The following is a 20,513-nucleotide window of genomic DNA, read 5'->3' as shown; positions in this document are numbered from 1 at the left end:
CTATGGTCACTTCTAACTTTGACCATAAAGAAAAACTGACTCAAAAAATAATATAATGAAAATAGCAGACCATTAAATTTTACGAAAATATTAAATTCTTGTATAAAATGGTCAATAAGATGTATAAAATATAATTTTCCAGAATATTTTATTATTAAATTCACACACACGTATACGCACACACACAGATGTAATTAAAAATATTTTTTATAAAATCCATGTACTCAAAACTAAAAGAATTAGAAAAGGATATTTCTTATTTTTATTGAACACAAGATGTTATAATTATTGAGGAGTTTTAACTTGTAGAATAAAAAATTCTTTTTACAAAGTTAAAATGAGATCAACCTATTACAAAATATAAATGCTTTTTATATTTAAAAACAAAATATTAGGTAACAAATTAAGTAACAATATATGTCATGTAATTCCTAGTAGTGGTATAATTCTACAGTACTTAAGCATTATATAACAAATATATTCCTTCACTGAGAGCATTGACAAATAATATGTTTGACTTAATTATACAAAAGGCATAGAGGTTGTCTACAATCTTAATATCCGCGTATGAGCAATGGATTTCTGTTTAATTAATATTTATATACAGTTTCTGGATTTTATTACATTTTCCCTAAATGCGTTGCGCTAAATCTTAATTTTTTCTAAAGCCGTATATTCCGTATCTTCAAATTGTCTTAAGTGAATCTGAAAAGAAATGCTTCGATATTTCGTACCATCGACAATTGATCATAATTATACATTATAAATATATTTACCTGCAAATGCAAATTAACTTCAGCGGATCGACTTAGATATGGAAAATTCCCACCACTTTTTAAATGTGCTAGTTTTGCATTTGGATAGCATTTATACATTTCTTCTCTGACTGCATTTGATAATGCATATTCGTCAAAAACGTCTATTATTGTCACAGGTAAATGACATATCTTTTGAGGTTGTACGTAACAATTTATGCAATTCATTGTTAAACGAGATGCTAATTCGGGTTGCGTTAAACTCTCCAGCTATAAATTATAAAGTATATATGCGTATATATAATATTTTTAGAACGAACATCTTTTTTCTTAGTATACCTTTCGTCTTTCATCAATTTGAAAAAAAAAATGAATTGTAAGATTCATACCCGTTCCACCATAAAATCAATCGCCTCTATAATCTCTTCATCGACTTTCTCTGTTGCAAAATTTCCCATTACCATTTTCTTCAATACTAATGAAGGTAAAATCCAAAAGCTACGAAAAGAAAAAAAAATGTTATAAATTCAGTTCTATCTTCTTCGATTGCATTTGCCTTACACATTATAGTTTGAAATACCCTACTTACACTGCTGCGGAATCATTGTAACTAAATACAGATGTGTCTGTAAAGGTGTTGCACAAAACCAGAGATACTACCCTAGGACAGTGTGCATTTATCTCTGTAAATTTCTGTGCCAAAAAACCACCTGTAAATAGAAAATTCATGAGATTTATTAGATTTCATTTATTAGATTTATACTTAATATAGATATATCACTTAAAAGTAAAATATCTTGCTTATGCGTTCTAACCTAAGGAAGCACCAAAAAGATGGACTTTGTCAAGTTCTAGATAGTCTAACAGTTTTCTGAATCCGTCGCACCATTCCTTTATGCTCCAATATACTGGTGCCTCAGCCTGTAAAAATCAAGTTCCAATTTACCGCTATCTAATTTATATCAGCAAGATTATACTATATTCAGATCTATATTATTTTACATATATTTAAATACTTCGGAATGTTTTTCGAATATACGTTTAACTTACTGAGATAACTCTATAACCTTTGGCAGCCAGACTTAATATTTGCCTAAAAAAAATATCAGCGGTACCGCAAACGGGTGGAAGACATATAAGTGGGCACTTGATAGTTTTTGGATTAGAATCATACACCTTCCATCCCTAAAACAAAATAGAAACATTTCAAGATGTACCTTCTTATACTTATCAGAGGTCACTTTATAACTTTGTGTAAATCGATGATAAAAAAAGAGGAAAGTAAACAGCGAGTGATCGAACGATTGAAACATAATATAAAATTAATTTATTAATAATAATACGGATAGAGAATAATACCTTAGCGCCGTCAGCGTCGACGACGATTTTCCTGAGTGGTATGGAGCTGCGAAAGCTCAGATATTCCTGCGAACGTGACAGCTCGCTCGAGTACGAAGACATATTTTGTTTTCGCTCAACGACGCCAGTCGGTATGTTGCACAGTGTTATCGTTGCTCGACGATAATCGTGTCCTTCTTGATATCGAAAGAGGGAGTACATTAATTATAATAATATAGTTTGCATAACACGCCGCCAAAGTACATCCGCAGCCATCGACAATCTGATAATGAGCATAATGATTTTTAGCCGACATAACCAACGATCAATACGATTAGTAAATGTGAAAATCTTCTGATGATTTCTTTATCTCTTCTGATGACACCCGTTTTTTACCTTTCATCATTGTTATCCGCGTCTCCTTGTGAAACTTTCCGAATAAATTTCCTTCTTGACCTGCTCAATGCATTCATCACACGACTCAACTGCTAGTTGCTAGCTGTTAACCGAAACGTGACTATTTTCTGTAAATAAAGCCTATATGCTTCTACCCTATCTTGTTCAATTTATACTACTTTAGCGACAGAGCGATTGACTGCTAAGGCTGCCGGTTAGATAAAAGAATGAATTGTGAAAGGATATGGACACACAAATGAAAATTATCTAGGAGATGTTCGGGGAGACAATTTATTCTGACCATTTCAAATATATTATTTACCTGAACATGATTTTTATAAAAATTTTCGATTTTTCTTGTGAGAATAAAAATATGGAGTCATTTAATTAACTAACATGACATCGCCGAGATATATAATATATATACGCAATTATTTAGAAGTTTCTTTCAATTTTTTCTACTTTTCTTTCATTCTTTTTAAATCTGTTTGTATAGTTGTTTTTCTTTGTGAGAGATCACATTTGGAATCGATTGTAGTATGCATCGTGAGGCACATAAATCATTGTATAAATTTATTGTGCTTAAGATCATCAATCTTGTTTTATTTGCTCATTATTATATTTACATTGTGATTTAATTATAATTGTATCCCTTCAGTAATTAAAAAAATTAATAATGAATACTAACAAATGAATATCGATTATTTAGAACGATAAATATCACCAACAGATGGCTCAACAATCTCTGTTTTCGTAGCGTTTAACGCAGTAACACTCTTCAATACCAGCGACCAGTATAAAAAGCGATTTGACTCCGTACAATCTCAATGACCTTTTGATAAATCTGAAAAAGGAAAAAAAATTTATTATTTTCGTGATTTAAAAATTACAATTTTTTAAAATTGTTTTTGGTGTATTATTTAAATGTATTTGCATTGGCTCTAAGAATCATAAGTCTATAAATTTATCGATTTTTATTCTCTGTGTTCGATAATATTCTTGCGACGAGCATGGGTAATTATGCGAATGTGGCGGTTGTTGTTGAGATCGTAACCACCGTCGTATCTCACGCCAGGGGTGTGGCTTCGTGATGTACTCGTAGCAAATACTCAAGTACACACTCGTACATACGAGTCTATCCGTCGACCTACGACAAGATTAACGATGCCGACTAACTTTCGTGCTATTATCTCGAGATCGGACCTTTCCCATCTCCTGCTGTTTCATCTGCTGCATAGTCTTTTCCCTTGTTTCTTTAACGGCTCGCCTACAGCAGCATCCGCAAATGAACCACAAAATTTCACAAAAATTAGAAGCAAATTCGAGCGTGTTTACTGCTGATTATTATTAACTTGCAAATCAAGTCAAAAGAAAATTACCGTAAGCTTTATATTTCTCGCTGCTGAAGTGGTAAAAAAAATCACCCCAAGTGATTATTTATACAGTAAGAAAATAGGTAACTTCCCGGGTGACTTATACTTCTGTGTCATATCGTATATTTTGCACAGGCAACGAAAATGCGACATCTGCCATAAAATATGTTTCTCTGCATTTGTTGTAACCCGTCAAGAATTAATTGGATCGATATTACAGCGGTTCGAGTCCCTGTTTTTAATATATTTAAAAGAAGGGAAGGAATATTCGTGTGAGAAAACGTCGAGAAGATTGGCACGAGATAGCCGGTTCCTCCCCCAACATTATGGGCTTGCGCTTTCCATTTCCTTCTCTTTCCCTCTCTCTCTTTCTCTTTCTGCCTCTGCCTGGTTACTCGTATCATCGTTAACCGACGACCCTACCGTTTTCTGTCTTCGTCTATCTCGGTACATCGGCGAAACCGGGGTGATATTGCTCGCAGGAGAAGGCGAACGCGCGGCGGGACGCGAGGGTATGTATTAGCGAACCTGCCACTCAGGCAACGGAGGGCGGTGGTTGATTTTTTCATCCCCACGCCCTCCACGTACGCGTGTATATACGCGCAACGAGCGCGACTGGAATTCGTTTTAGCCTCCACAGAGACGAGCAATAACGATTTAGTTTCCTGAAAACGAGTTCGCTGCGTAAATCGTTAAATGTATTCAAAATGGGATCCCGGGACGGGGCCGTAAAAAAAAATGCGAAACGATTCCTTCAACGGTATATAACCTTTTGTGCCGCGCGCGTGTAATTAATAACGGGCGCTTAAACGCCATTGTCGTCGCTACACCCAATTACGGCCAATTAATCGTCGTTTCGACCATTATCGTTCAATTCACGGCCGTACGTCGGCCTGACGGGTATTCATCGGCACGTATACTCATCTCTAAGCGATTCAAAGCGACGATTACGCCAAGTACGCGCGGCATCGCTAACATTTACATTGGCAGCCCCCCGTAAGTCATTAATAACCGATACACGCAGCTTCGTTTCTGTCCCGCGTTAATTCGACGTATCGAATCGAACGACACACCGCGCTCGTTAATCTTCCTTCCCGCAACCGTCACTCCCAGCGATTTATTTAAAGAAGGCACGTTGTTTTTTTTTTTCATTCCGCCAGTCTTTTTCATCGTACGTAGAGCAAACGTTTGGACTGAAGTTAATTAATGCGATGAGTACCATTGGTATGCGGGTACGATACGATAATATATCGGTACGATGTACGTCCGTATTTTTGCGTACTTTTCGATTCTAATGAATCTTCATTGCATAGCGAAATACTAAAGAAATCTAATTTTTTTCTTTTTAAACCTAATGTTGAATACTGCATCTATTGATCAAATTATAATCAATAAAATCACATTTTTTCGAAAATTAGATCAGATAATTTTTTAAATAAAATATGAAGAGAAAAACATCATTTAACTTCGAAAAAATTTGATTTTATTAATTATTATGAAATAATTAAAAAAAATAGAATAATATATTATTATATTCACAGTATAAGGTTAAAAAACATTTTAAATATTTTCGGATCTGTCCGATATTTATATCCACTATCTAGCTAACAAATATGTCATTACTTAAATGATCGGATGAGAACTTGTAACTTGGTTTGACCGTTGATCTGCCAACAATGTTGATGTTGCCAAATGATCATCCATTTAAATAACCGTTTAATACTAATCAATTTGCTTGATTTAAGGCAAATGTATAATTAATGCTAGAAAGAAAAGAAGGTTCCGTCTATACAAGCATTTTCATGAAAAAGATTGGTTCCGAGTGAAAATCTGTTCAATACTATTTAAACGTTTCGATAATAATCTACAAGAACCATCTTGCAAACAAAAAACTAAAATCTTGGAGAATAAATTCACTCGTTTTTCTTTATATTATTCTTTCAGGTATACATAGATGGTCAAACGATTTATAATGGAGAATAGCAATTGTCTAGAAATAATTGAATCTATTTCGATATTTACCGACAAAAACTTGGATGATGTTACTGCTGTGTACAATACAGACTGCTTCATACTGTCTTAAAAATCTTTTCAATACTACATTTATGATCGGTTTTCTATATCTGAACTAGTATACATTCTTTGCAGTAAGCCTTGAAGTAAAATATATAGGGTACAGCGGGGTAATTTCAATAGTGGGGTAATTTGGATAACAGTAAGCATTTGCAAGAATTTCGGAAAAATAAGAGATTTTACGATATATTTTATTAGATCAGACATTGATCTAATAAAATGTATCTTAAAATTTTTACCACCGCTGTACCCTAATATGTTTGCGATATCTAGCAAAAGTGAGAAAGAAAGTTTTAGTACAGTCCAGTACATGAATAGAAAACAGACTTTTAAACGGTTTCGGAAATTCTGCAAGAAAGAATCTTGCAAACAAAAAAAAACTAAAATCTTGGAGAAAAAATTCATTCATTTTTCTTTATATCATTCTTTCAGGTGTATAGATGGTCAAGCCACTTATAATAGAGAATAGTGATTGTGAGAATAGAAATAAATTCAATCTATTTCTACGTTTCCAGGCAAAAACTTGGATAATGTTACTGCTCTGTACGGTACGAAGTTAACTTTACGAGAAATTTAGAGGATCGGTCTATAAATACTTGTAATAAAGCGTAAAGGACCATTAATCTTCGACAGTAATTTCGGTTTGCAGTGGCGACATTTGCCGTCTCCTTCGCTCTCTTTTCTATCCGTCGTTCGTTCAGCTTCCTCCCTCCTCGCTGCCACCATCCTCCCCCTATATATCTTGCCCGTTCTCGCACTTTCTAGGATAATTAATGATCCCGAAAGCGATCTCCTCACGGTTGTCTCGGAGCAATCTTTCCCCGTCTCGCTCCCGTCTCGTTACCTCCACCTCCACCTCCTTCTCCAACTAATTCTTTTTTTTTGCTAGATAATCATTTTCCCTCGATATACGCCATGAATACGCGAGATAGCAGAAATAATAATAAAAAAAAACGATAAAAGTATGAAAATACTAGATAGGGAAAACAGATTATGTTTTAAGTCTCTCTCTCTCTCTCTCTCTCTCTCTCTCTCTCTCTCTCTCTCTCTCTCTCTCCTCTCTGCCATGTTTATTTACTCTGTCTTATGTTTCATAAAAGTAGATTTATTACTAAAAAAAAAAAAGAAAAAACCGTATGTATATTCTTGTACAATGCATATCTCAAAGGTCAATTTAATTACTAGCTTAACAACCAATGCCATAAATCGCCTTCTGTGAAAAAAAATCAGACGTAGGAAGCATCGATAGAGCTTAGTATATAGATGAATAGATAGACCTTCAAAGATTTGCATAGCAGTTTCAGCTGTCGCAGCATCTTCATAGAATCTTGACAGCCGTCGATCTCTAATTATCTGGAAACATGCAGGTTCTGGCAGTGAGTGCTGTCCTGTCGTGTCTCCCTCTCTCTCTCTTTTCTGATAATAAATATTTTCATGACAATCGAGCCGACTCAAGAGGGGGCTGGTACGTCTACGTTCGGCATTATCTCACCTTAGCTAATTCCTTCGGAAACGACTTGCTTCTCTTCTCCCTTTTTCATCGTATCTCGCATCTCTCGTTGAATGAATACGGAAGCGACGAAAGCTGGAATTTCCGGTTGATTCGGCACACTAACGATGGGGTAGTTTAACACCCCGTGGGGACAACCGCGCACGCAGACTCGCGCGCGATCCCCCATTGTCAGACGTTCGCGCAATCTGCCTCGTCGACAATTTGCACAATAATGGACACGCATCGGCGAGGAACAAATTAACACCATGGCCGTTAGGAATCGCGGTTTACCAGCTCTTCAACGCGGCTTTATTTATAAATACTGTACGCAACGGTTTCGCGGCAGTGAATCATTCCTGTCGTACCGTTTCGACGCACGATCTCGGCGGATTAACGCGTAGAAAAAGTTGGCGAGCGATACGCGTAATTGTAAATTACCGCCCTAGATTCTCGCGTGCCGTTCCGCGAACCATCGAGAAAATCACTACAGGCTGGATATCGGTTCTTGCATCAATATTTAATCGCGGCTAACAAGATGGCAATGGTATGTGCGCCACCCAGACGGGCTATAAAAGCACGAGGGGCCGTAATAGTCAATGTACATTCCCGGTACATCCTTATATGCGGCCACGTATGCCATCGACACGAGGAGGAGGAGAGACGAAAAAAAAGAGAGAGAAACGGAGAACCGCATGGCAGAGTTTCCGCGGCGAAAAGAAGGTGACGAGAAATCTCGTCGACGAAGATAGAGCAAATAATCCAGCCTCGTACCGCTCGCTCGCGGTTAGCCTGAGAATTGTCAATCGAAGGTGCCAAGAAATAAGAGAACGTTTCGAGGCGCGGCTTCTCAAACATCCTTCCTTTGGATGTGACCGCGGACTCTCGTCCGCCTCGTATAATTATGAGTACGCCCGATTATACATGTTTGGACATACATGGTACGCCGCGAACGTATATGAATATCTACATTCGATAGACGATAAATCTTTTAGTTATTCGCGCGCGCTGATGTAGGTACTTCGCAAACTATTCACGTTTCTATGTACATCGTGACACCTTTATCACATTAACTTTTACAAGTCTATTCCTTTAGGAATCTAACGTTCGTCGAAAGAATATATTTAATAACGGTACGTTGTAGGAAAAAATAAAATATTCTTTAGACTTAAAATATGAAATAAAGAAAGCGCCATTGTGAGAAATTCAAGGTAATTTTAATTTTATTGATACAAGTACCGTTAATTCATCGAATTAATTCGACGACGCATGTATGCGAATTCCATAATACGTTTTAAAGCCGGCGCCCTCACGGTGACCGCAACTTTCGTGTCCGATTTTCCATTCGGGTAACTGGGTATACGGGCGGATGAACGGGAAGCACGTGGACGTGCGTGTTCTTGTATTATACACGCTATTAGCATAAATTATGCACGTACTGCACAAATTTGATAACAATGTATCTTCGATGCGAAATGGATGTATTCTTGACACGCACCGTCAAGGAAAAGTACATTCCTCGCTGCGGGAGCACGTTTATAACTTCCAACAATATATATAAATCGCTATAGTCTCATTCTACAGATTTCTATAGAATATCTAGATTTCTAAAACGTGTTATAATTGGATCAGGTATAGAAATCGAGATCCGATATTCACTCAATTATTTTACAGTGCTTCTCGAATATTGGGCTTATACGGTTCGATTCCGATCATACTCACAGCGCTCTTCAAATCATTTCATCCTTGTAGTTTATCGAATGTTAAACATAAGGGCAAATAATGCTCACTGAGCGTTATTTGAGCATGAATCGGACTGCAGACTTGGTGTTAATCTGTGAACATTACCTCGGATATATCTTTTACAATTGTAAGTGAAAACTAAAGACTTTTTACTTTTTTATTTTACATATTTTTGCACGAATATAGGGAGATGTCTTATATAAGAGTGCAGTTCTTTCATTGCAAATGCGGAAATAAAATTATAAAATTGATAACCATATAGATATATTTCAGTACATATTTAAGGGTGCAGCGTTCCGTTTCATGCATAATGCGAATAATGTATTATTTTATCTTTATTATCCACTGAATTTTAAACATATTCTATATTTTGGTCATGACTGATCACATCATAGATCATGGACCAAAGGTGGCCATTCCTTCTCCTATTAAATTGGCTTCACGTTTATTTCTGGAGACAATAATAGAAATTCTATAGAAATCTATATTATTCAGAATTGTAGGAAATAAAATGACATTATAATAATTTATAATTACTGAGGATTAATGATTACAGATTAATTATTAAGAAATTAACAAAAGATTGAGAAATCGCGAAAGAATAAATGACTTTTCTATTTTTCTATTTCCTATCGATTTAAATTCTGAATCCGATTTTGTTGTCGATGCTTATATTATCACCTTCTTGTCACGCTCATGTGTTAACAACGAGCCGCCCAAAAACTGTGTAATTAAATCCCTCTTTTTCCATTCTTAGAACTCTTTCATCTTATTGTTAGAACTCTTGTGTTCCGGCTTCAACCATCCTATACACGCCCTGTGTAGATTGCCTATGTAGTTTAATATTTTAGACTTGCAGTAATTTCTTCGCCTCCATTTTACAGCCAACATCGCCGCCACTACCACCGTAGCAAAGTCTGAAGGTATTTTCCATGGGTTGCAATTACCTGCAATTTATACTATACATGTACGTTAACAATAAATGTGTTATCTGTGTGTGTATAGTGTACATGCAGATATGTGTATAAATGTGTAAAAAAATGGGCAAAATAAAGAAGAGACTAAAGAAGTGCCAGATTATATGCAGGAGAAAAACTAAATATAGGAAAGTAAAAAATAATGAAATTTGATTCCAAATACAGTGCATACTTAAGCAAGTTGGAATATCGGTCGTACGACGACCGATTACGGAATTTAAAAGATACAATTTTTCAATCAATTACATCTAAGCAAGATAATCTAAATGTGTAATTGTGAAGATACGCGATATAATGGGTATTGATAAATGAGCGAGAAAAATGTAATTAGTTTTAATGGACGATAGAATCAAATTGGTGTGCTGCATAAGGAGAGCTTTAGTGCCGAGAAGAGGCAGAGAGATAGCTGAGAAGGCGAAGGAGAGAGGAAAACGAGAAGTACGAAACGAAGAGGATGCTATCTCGCGAAACAACCCGAGATGGGCCTTATTACTGACGGGATCAAACAGCCGTCGGGGTGTTAACTGCCCGCACAGTCGAGAGGAGAACGAAGCGGCGAGAAAGAGTTGAAGTTTAACACTGACCGGGAGAGAACCGTGTACTCGTCTCTTTTTCTTCGTCTTTCTTTTCTTCTCCCTCTTTGTCTTTCTTCTCAACGATCGTTCACATTGATCGCATAAAAATTATCCATTTCTTCAAATAATATTTTTTTGAAAGATATCGAGTAGAATACAATGACACATTATTTCGATTGTTCCGATATAAATTAGAATATAATTGATTTGTACATCTGTCAACGCTCAGATGATATTTCACATTGTCTTTTTATAAGTCTTTATAGGTTCCTTTTTTTCTAAGTCTTTTCATTGTTCTGTATAAGTCTTTTCTTCTTTCCGATATAAATCTTTTCCCTTTATAAGTCTTTATAGATAATACAAGGACGCCGGTCATTAATCTGTTTATATGAGATTTGGCATACCTATATATAACAGCACAAATTCTATTTCGTGCAAAACGTCACTTGAGAAACGATTTATCATGTTATACTTAAAAACCCTTTTACTAAAAGTACTAGCTATAGTGGAACCGTTAGTACTACTGTTGTAATAATTCATTAATCATGATTAAACATTGGCATGCATTGAAGATATTAAGTCAATGTGCCAATAAATTTTGCTATTAGAGATCAAGGTTTTGAATATATTTAAAAAATATCTATGGACATCTTAAAGGATATTTAAAATATTTTTAATAGATACATTAAAGATATCTAAATAATCTCAAAATATATCTTTTCGAAATTATAACTACAGGACATCTTGAGACAAATTTGTTAAAAGTCTGAAAGATATCTTTTCGTCTATCTGGATAGTCAAATAATAAAAATATTTTTTAAATATAAATTGTATATCTATTAAATTAAAAATGATATTAACTTGCAAACAAATAAAATAAAAAGTAAAAACCGTTGTGTTTAGCGAAAAACTCATCGTAGGTTTGCGGCGCCGTACGCATAAACATTTGTTAGAAAATGCAGAAAGGAGTTTCCTATGTCTATCAATAGCGCGTACGTGTAAATAATCGTCGAGCATCCCGCGCTAACAACGGCTTTTGAAGCCTCCAATCACGTGTAATCTCGTACCGTAATTTTATGTCGAAAATACGGAAAATAAGGGACATTTAAACGTTATTCTTCAGATTTCTATTGTTATCTTTACCAGCATTCGAACGGAAATACACGGTAGACGGTGGGTACAGGTGAGTAAACATAGAAAATTGTTTACTCACGATTAACCGTACATCCATAAGATAATATAGATACGTTGCGCAATCATTAAAGACAATTTTATGCACGATACTTTCGCGAATAAAAAAATAAGAAAGTTACCAAAATCGTATACTTGGGATATTTTATGTAATATTTCCTATTTGATATTAATTTGCATGCAAGTGAATTGAAAATTATTGCTTCATATTATTTTTCGAATGCATGGTTACTACATAAAAGCAACCGTGGATTTGGTACCGTGGTATTTCCTGTGTACGAGAAATTTACAAAGAATTCTAAGTACCTACAAATCTGTGTAGAACTCAATAGTTATACTGATAAAAGGAATTAGTCGAAAGACGAAAATCTCTTTCAAAGGAAAAGACCGACAGTCAGACCAAAATTTTTTTTTCCTAAAAGAATATTCTTTGAGATTCTCTAAAAAATTTTATAGTATTCTATATATATTATTAATATTATTGATAATATATTTTATTTTAATATTATTGTCAAATTCTATTCTTCGGGAGACAAACTTTCTGAATAAAATAAATATAATAATATAGGCGGTTAGGTTACAAAACTTAAAATAATTAATAGATGAAATTAATATTCTCTTTCTCTCTTTTTTTACAATTGCTTATTAAGCGGCTAAATCGAATGATTCTTATCTTTAGATCCAACTAATCACATTAAATTGTCTCGTAGCCACTTTGTAGTTCATAATGAATGATTAATAGTAGAACTGAATGTGTCGGCGAAAGACCTTCCTCTATGGAAAATTTCCTTTCCTGTGAGATTGTATTCTTTATATTAGATTTTTTTATTAATTATTTTTAATATTTATAGTATAGTATAGTTTCTCGAAGTAATTGATTTTATAGAAAAGTATCATAAATCAATTAAATATTTTATCCGAATTGTATAACATCAAAATGAGAAAACAAAAACGATATTTTATTTTTCAGAAAATTCTATTTCTTTCTCGGATAAAATGTGCTGCATATGTGTGTGATGGTGTATGTGTATATAAAATATACATTTATATGTATATAATATAATGTAGAACTTTGGTATAATATAAAGATATTTATAATAATATTAAATTTAAAGTTTTAAATGTTAAACATTGTACATTTTTAAAATAACTCATTTTTCTATTATGCAAAAAGAATAGTTTATAACATAATTTTTGAATTAATTTAAGATTTTCGTGTTCTTACGTATAAAAATTTCAATTGTAAGTTATAAATTTTAAAAAGATTATCTTTTCTTGTACACTGAAATAAAGAACTGAGAACTTTTTTGCTTGTAAGTTCGAATCTCTATATTTTTTGTCCCTGTTTTTCAGATTTTTATAATACTGTATAAAAATACAAACATTGTTGAATAATACGATATCTTGAAATTTTGTTAATATTTGACACAAATCTACTAAATACTCATAGTGACGATAATTTTTGCTGTCACATAAGTATTTGATTTTTGCAGAAAAGTATCATAAATAACCGATAATTTTAATTATATATATTATTTGAGTCGAATTGTATAACATCGAAATAAAAAAAAAACGATATTTTATTTTTCAGAAAATTCGACGGCGTTTTTCGTGATGATTTACAAGTTCGTCCTGCGGAAAGTTAGCAAGAGTATAAATGTCACAAGGAAAAAACGCGGGAAACCGAGAAGAAAGAATCAAGAATTTCATCGAGAGAGACAGAAATCCACGTATAGTATATGGTAGCGGGCGTGCCTGCCCTCGGCTGCCGCCTACCTGATTCCGATGTTCGCACGCGTGCGTCTATCACAAGACCCTCCTCCACGTAGGGCGCAGCGCTGCATAAATGCGTGCTGGTGGGGGTAGAAGTTGCGAAGAAGAAGGGGTTCAGCGGCTTTGGAATCCGGTCTCTCCGAATCCCCGGCGTCCCCGTAGCCTTCAGAACGCGATAGTACGTGAGAGCGCGCGCGTCGGTCGTTGTTTGTCGTTCCTGCGTGCCGGCGTTGTGGATCCCACGCAAGCCAGCTGATCCGTTGGCGTGTGCTGTTCGCGTAACGCGCGTCGCCGAGTCGCGTCGATGTCGAGCCAGTAAAACCCGTGATCTCTCACGAACGGAACGAAATCGGTCGGTAATTACCGCATCGAAAATCTTTTGTCGCGCGTGTGGTACGTCCGGACGCTCCTCTCACCCCCCACACTTCCCTCCCCCGCAACGCTTGCGCGCATCGCCAATCGCCATCTCCTTCGATTCTATCGAGCTGAATTTATCCCCTCTCTTCCCATTTCGACCGATCATATCGAGCTATTTCCTTCAATTTCCCTTTCTCCCTTGCCTGCTCCTTCTCTTTGTCTCCTCGTCCTTCTAGTCTTCCTTTTGAATCCCATTCCATCTATCCCGTCATTACTTTGTAATCCGGGCGTCGTCGTAGATCTCCGAAATTGCTCTCCTGTACGTTCGTACATTTCGTTCGTTCTCCGTACGGCATCGTCCTCTTTTTTTTTTCGATACGCATCTCGTAGAAGTCAATTGTGTTGTGCGCGTATTTTTGCTGCGCGCGCGCGCTTTAGGAGCACACGAGAGCAAAGCTTGCTCCGCGGAGCGGGTGTGAGGAAGGAGAAGAGGAAACGACGCGGAAGAGAAGAAGAGCAAGAGGAAGAGGCGACGAGAGTGCGACGAAACTTTGTGCAGAGACATGATCGTTGAGCTCGCGGTCGTTCGACGTGACCGTTTGCTCGCAGTGTCGTTACTTTGATAAAATCCTCCCTCGCGCGAATATATCCGAGGCGTGTGAGTTTGTCCGACGGGAACTTTATATCCACTTGCGGCGCGGAACACACTATCTACCGTATCTGGTTCACGCGCGCGCGCGCGCGCGACGCTCCGGCTATATTCACACCGTATTTGAGAAAACGCAACGCATTTGCGTACGGTAGAGGCCTCCCCCCGTGAATTTCGCGAATTTCCCATAGCGCGCGAACGCTAGTTTCGTAAATCAACGCGTCGCAGTAAAACAGCCAAAATTCGGGTGAAGGGTGATCCGAAGCCATCCTACGCGATGGACCCAGCCGACGAGCATGACATGGAGAATACGGGCGGAGGAACCGTAGCCAACGGCGCCAATGGAACAAATGGGACAAATGGAGCCAATGGTTCGCACCAGACGCCGGAAGGTTCTTTGGTAAGTTTTCTTTCATGCCTATACACAAGCGCCGGCTCTCTGTCGGGATGCCTTAGTGCTCCACATTTGCCGCGTGTAAATACCGCCAAATTGATGCGTATAAACAACGAGATGTTTGATACGTAACGACGTGTCTCATTGTTAATAGTGTTGAAAAAAAACGCGTGTTCGGTCGGATAGAGGTTAATTTAATCGCTACACATCCACCGCGTCACTTTAACGTTCCTTTTTGAATAGTATACTTCTGTTTATCGCTGCGAGAGTAACGCACGGTCGCACGATTTATAGTCTATTTGCATTTCTCGATTTAAAATTATGACGGATTACCTGGATTCTCGTCGAACAAACATATGTCAAAAAATACCTACGCCTCAAAATCTTTGCTATTTTTAGAGACGAAATATAAATCCATAGTGATTTGGTTCACCAAAGACCAAAATTGCTAGATACGATATTCATGCGGTTTTGAACAGCCTTGAGATCGGATCTGTCGAGGTTTAAAAATTGTGGAGAATCGACCAATCAGACGACGATGATGCGTTAGATGCTTTTCTCGATATATTGTATTTGTCGATTCTTTCCCGAGTTCTCTGATTCCTGAAAAAGGAATTCATGTACCTAAAGTCGATATCCTTTTCTTCCTAAATTCAGACGACCTTTCAGTAAAAACGGACGCAAATGATTTAGCCGATCGAGGTTTAAAAATTGTGGAGAATCGGACTACAGAGAACTATAGGGAAAGAGTCGGTAAATATAATATATCGAGAATGTCGGATATAATATATGCGTCGTCTGATTGGTCGATTGGCTGACCGTTCGCATTTTTTTTGAATGCTCCAGGATTGGATATCGAAAATACGTGTATATACGTATAAACCGTAGAAATATATAATCTTTTATTATTTTATATATATAATCGTTTATTTATATAATTATACTCCAAATCCAAGTGTGTTAATCTGTAGTCACATTTTACGCATTTATACGCGTGTTATATTTTTACACATTTTATCTGTGTTTTACACAGTTAAATGCATATTTTTTACATGCTTACACATATTATTGTAAAATTAACCGTGTAAAAATATGCATTTAACTGTGTAAAACACAGATAAAATGTGTGAAAATATAAATGCGTAAAAATGTGACTACAGATTTACACACTTGGATTTGCAGTATATGTGTACATATAAAGTAAAACTTATTGAAAAATTACTAAGCGTTAGCATAAATTTACACAATCTACAAAAGGCAAGAATGTTACGAAGATATAAAGAAATTTTTTATATATGAAAATATCGGCGTTTTATTACTTATATTATTGCATAGGAGACTTTTATATTTTTTGTAGACAGATATAAAAATGTATATGAATGTAATAAGTTATAGCAGGAAATCTTTTACACACATTTATTATTTTGCACAATCGCGGAATTAAAGTCTGGTACTACGTAATATATTTGTAAGATTTTCAATAGGTTTGAGTTTAATATCCGTGTGATCGTAATCGCCGTCGAAATACGTAGAAAAGACGCTCGTGCGCTGGTAAAGCAATATTAGTTTACAAACAACGCCAATCTCGCAGCACGCGCTCACTCGGCGAATGTTTTCCTTCACATTAAATATGTGTTTTATACCCTTGATTATTTCTGCTTCGTGAAATTCACATTTCGGTATATTTATAAAAAGCATCCGTCAAAATCTTAGGGGAAAAAAACAGAAAAAAACAGGTCTACCCGTGCGGATCTTCCTTAGCTGTTATTTGTACATATGTAAATTCTGCTTCGTTAGCAACTTTTTATCATACATTTAATATATAACAACTTATTGGTTTATGCAATTTGTATGTATTCATATTTGTTAATGTTTGCGATTTTTATAATCTTTTAACCTTGGCTTTTTATTTACTGAGAAAGTTATCGAGTCTTATCAGTGAAATTTAACGACCGATATAACATGAAAACCACGTATCGGAAAAATAACCTTTAGTATTATTTGCGTTAAAATTGGTAACGCGACACCGCTGGCAAGGGATCGAAGCGATTATCGTTCGTAATATACAAATATATTTTAAAATTAGGCCGACAGCCTAATTTTACAATAAGAATCATATCACTTTGTGCGCAATTAAAATTTTCGACTTTTTGACATATCTAAATCTACATTTTGAATTATTTATAAGCAGCTCGAATGAAAGGAGAATCAGAGTAATAGTGAAACCTAATATTAAGTGTTTCGTGCACGGGGCGAATAATTGCTGTAATTTATATTAATAACGGCAATTTATTTGAAACCTGTAGGAGAGCACGAATGTTTACTGATTTTCATCATGACTTTCCGACATTAACGGGTGTTTAAAAGTTAATTGGGCGCATTGTGTATTTCGTTTTCGTGACAATTGCTCTTATTATTTAAGGGTGAAGGATGTATCAATGTCAATTAAAAAAAATTTTTTTTATAGTAGATTGTTTTCTGCATTATTTTGAATTATATGAAATAATTTTTAGATACAATATATCTAAATATTTAAAAAAATTTAAACCTTGAGATTTGAATGTGTAAAAGCGGATAAGATTAAGAAATTCAAAAACTATAATTTAAATTTTTATTTTATTTGTCGTCTGATGATAATCTTTTATTGTAAAATTATGTTTTTTTATCTTTATATGCACTTTTTTTTTAGTAATATCGTACTAATTTTTATTTATTTAGTTTTTAAAAATTCGCAACTGTATTTTCATCTTTATGAATATTTGAGTTAGACATTTCTTTTTTCAAGAAAAGTTAGTTTTAAATTGATGAATGGATTTCTATTCAAGTCATATATGTCTATATGTAGGTATTACGTTTAACAGATTTATACTGAGATCAGATCTAATTTAGAAATGAAAGCCAAAGGAGATTGATCTCTAAATGCATATAATTACCTAAAAGTAATTATGTAAATATAGGTGATATGATGAGAGATTAAATTTCCTATTTTCCATATACATATACCTAACGTTCCCGCTTTTCTCGGTTATTAACAGTAATAGCTATACTTAATACTTTTTTGGTAATTATTTGCAAAATGACTGTACTTATAAATGCTTCAGCATTTTCGTTTCTTAAATTCTCACCTTACGACACTGGACTCTATATGGCCTTCGTCTATCTATGCTTGTTTTATATTCTTTGGGAATTTAATGCATAATTGCAGTTGTAAATTATTATCTACAGTCGCGTGCTAGTCGTATAAGTGAAATTTATAAAGTTCCAATTTACGCGAGACACGGACGTACTCTCGCTTCGTGCGATTTTAATTCTTTTTTTTTTTGAATTTTCGCGATGCGTTAATCATACTAATTACATCTATGTAGAGCGCGAGAGCGTGCGTGCAGTTGAGTAAGCGCCGATCAATTTTGGTGCAAAAAAAGGAAGAAAGAGAGAGAGAGAGATGTGTGTGTGTGTGTATCTAATACCAGTGGGGGGGGATCTCTGTCGCGAAGACACTGTACATGTCATTGCACAGGTATAGGTGTAAACAGGTCTCCACCTGAGAATTTGTGTGCGATACCAGTGCGTGTGTGTGTGTGTGTGTGTGTGTGTGTGTGTGTGGCGCGCGTGGGGTGTGTTGGCGTGTGGGTGCGTTATCGCAGGCACGACGACGCGCTGCCCGTGCAGCGTGCGTGGAAGGGAAAAGGAAACGGGGAGATAGAAGAGAAACGAAGAACGGATAAAGAGAGGAGAGCAGCGAAAGGGGGAAAAAGATAGAGGCTCTCGCGGAGAAGTCGCGCGAAAGGGGTGAAGGTGGGAGGAGAGGGTTGGGGGGATTCGCGGGCTCGTCGGTGTGCACAAACGGCGCAAGGGCGGGGATTCCCCCTTCGGCCAATCGGATCGACTAGCGAATGCGCTCACCTACGGTACCGCCGCGTCTCGCGCTGCTCGTTCACCTGCAGACGCCATGTCGTGACGTCACATCTCATTACGACGGGCCCCGGCGTTTATGGTAATGACGCATTGTCGCCTCGCGACAAGTATCGTCTCGCGCATTCACAAAAGTCGTTCGCAAAATTTCATTCTGGAAATTTGATTCCGAAACGTGAAATCACGATTGTGTAATGTCTCTGTGTTTTGCGATATATTTCTCTATGCCGAACGTCAAAAAAAAAAATAGATAACTGCTGTCACTATTAATTTTCGCAATTCTTTATTGCCGATTTTTTAGAATACGATTCTCGTGACGTATACCATATTTAATTGCGATTCATCGAAAGCCAAAGTTGGCATGGAAAATCGGGCCATAAATCGTAGCCTTTTATATTGCTTTGTATCTTCGATGGCTGGTATTTATGTATCCGGAATAGATGGTTCCATTAGGGGGCTAGATATAGTGCCGATGGAGGAACCAATTTTTGTGGTACGTCCTTCGAAGCTGAAGCTTTCTAAACGTTTCGTCGTTCAATTTTACGGGGCCTATCCAAGATACACATAGATCTTCTATTATATGTATCGAAGAGAAACGCAGCGAGGCCCTCTGCGGATTCAAGCGCTACGAACTCCTTTATTATTCGGCTGTTTTACGATTGCCCTATAAAGATCTCATAATTAGATTTTGGAAGTAATATCCTGCCGGAACTTGGCCGGGCCCTGCACCGAACGGTCGATCCGTACGAAGGTCAGGCTCAGAATTGCAAGGGCCGATCTTGTTTTTTTCCTCTTTTTTTTTTTAAGGGTGCATCCGTGAATCAGGCTCGGGACGAGTAATAATTTTCTCAAGGAGAAATTGACCTGGTGCTGCCGCAGAGGAATTTGTCATTAAAGAATAATGCGGTAGATAAAGATTGTACCCTGTATGTTATGTTTTATGTTAAAAAAAAAGCGAGATACTCGGTATCGATCAATGAATCTCCCAACGAATTCCATCGTGTACACTGTACAACCACCACGGAGGGTTGATGAAACGTTATTAATTACGCGAGAACGAGCAGCAGGCAGGTGGCCGGGTGCCCCCCCGGGGCGTTAAATTATTCGTACGCATCGAAGCGCGTCTCGGACGCGATTCGCAGGAAGGAAGGCGCGTGCATCCGCGTGCAACTCGCGTCGACACTCGACAGTGCGCGTGATCCCGATCCCCCGAGCGGTGGTGCGCGAGCGGAGAAGGTAGTCTCGTCGCGTTGCTGGTGGGGAATCACGGCGTGGCGACCGCGGCAACGCGGCGGCGCAGGAGCATCGTAGCGCGGTAAAGAGGGGCGTCTCTGAATGAAATGAAGAAAAAAACGAGGAGGACTGAATCGCGATTGGTCCACGCTCGGCCTTACGGTCACGCCTTGCCTTTATACGTACGCGAGCTCTCCTCTTACGAGACGAACGCGAATCGATGATGTACCCCTCACCCCCTTCTTCCGCATAAAGAGCATTCCTGCCACATTCTCGTGACCATTT

At 36.8% G+C, this 20,513-nt stretch overlaps 2 protein-coding genes and 1 long non-coding RNA gene across 5 annotated transcripts in view; 1 reads left to right on the top strand and 2 right to left on the bottom strand.

Moving 5' to 3' along the window:
• Positions 1–351: 351 nt before the first annotated feature.
• On the bottom strand, positions 352–2,667 carry LOC105455145 (maspardin-like). Of its 3 annotated transcripts, none has more exons than XM_011698233.1 (8): positions 2,490–2,667; positions 2,115–2,287; positions 1,806–1,940; positions 1,571–1,676; positions 1,345–1,465; positions 1,145–1,253; positions 777–1,025; positions 352–705 (listed from the first exon to the last, which is right to left on the bottom strand). In XM_011698233.1, exons 1-8 carry the CDS (start codon positions 2,497–2,499, stop codon positions 646–648), a joined length of 963 nt encoding a protein of 320 aa, XP_011696535.1. In that variant the 5' UTR covers positions 2,500–2,667; the 3' UTR covers positions 352–645. The 3 variants fall into 3 exon arrangements, with proteins under 3 accessions (XP_011696535.1, XP_011696533.1, XP_011696532.1); XM_011698231.1 differs by having other exon boundaries at positions 2,115–2,290; positions 2,490–2,666; XM_011698230.1 differs by having other exon boundaries at positions 2,115–2,376; positions 2,490–2,665.
• Positions 2,668–9,178: 6,511 nt separating this feature from the next.
• LOC105455142 lies at positions 9,179–13,739 on the bottom strand. Its single transcript, XR_975084.1, has 3 exons — positions 13,687–13,739; positions 9,849–10,114; positions 9,179–9,618 (listed from the first exon to the last, which is right to left on the bottom strand). It is a non-coding gene; the product is annotated as an uncharacterized LOC105455142 (long non-coding RNA).
• Positions 13,740–14,942: 1,203 nt separating this feature from the next.
• LOC105455143 (protein dead ringer) overlaps positions 14,943–20,513 on the top strand; it is a 94,829-nt gene continuing 89,258 nt past the window's right edge. Inside the window, exon 1 of the mRNA XM_011698227.1 lies at positions 14,943–15,089. Within this exon, the coding sequence (XP_011696529.1) occupies positions 14,967–15,089 (123 nt within the window). The 5' untranslated portion in view covers positions 14,943–14,966. The remainder of the gene's footprint in view (positions 15,090–20,513) is intronic.

Source organism: Wasmannia auropunctata, unplaced genomic scaffold (genome assembly GCF_000956235.1).
Source record: "Wasmannia auropunctata unplaced genomic scaffold, wasmannia.A_1.0 LD335921.1, whole genome shotgun sequence".
Taxonomy (NCBI): Eukaryota; Metazoa; Arthropoda; class Insecta; order Hymenoptera; family Formicidae; genus Wasmannia; species Wasmannia auropunctata.
The sequence above is the reverse complement of the archived record's forward strand: the minus strand, read 5'-3'. Positions and strand labels throughout refer to the sequence as shown.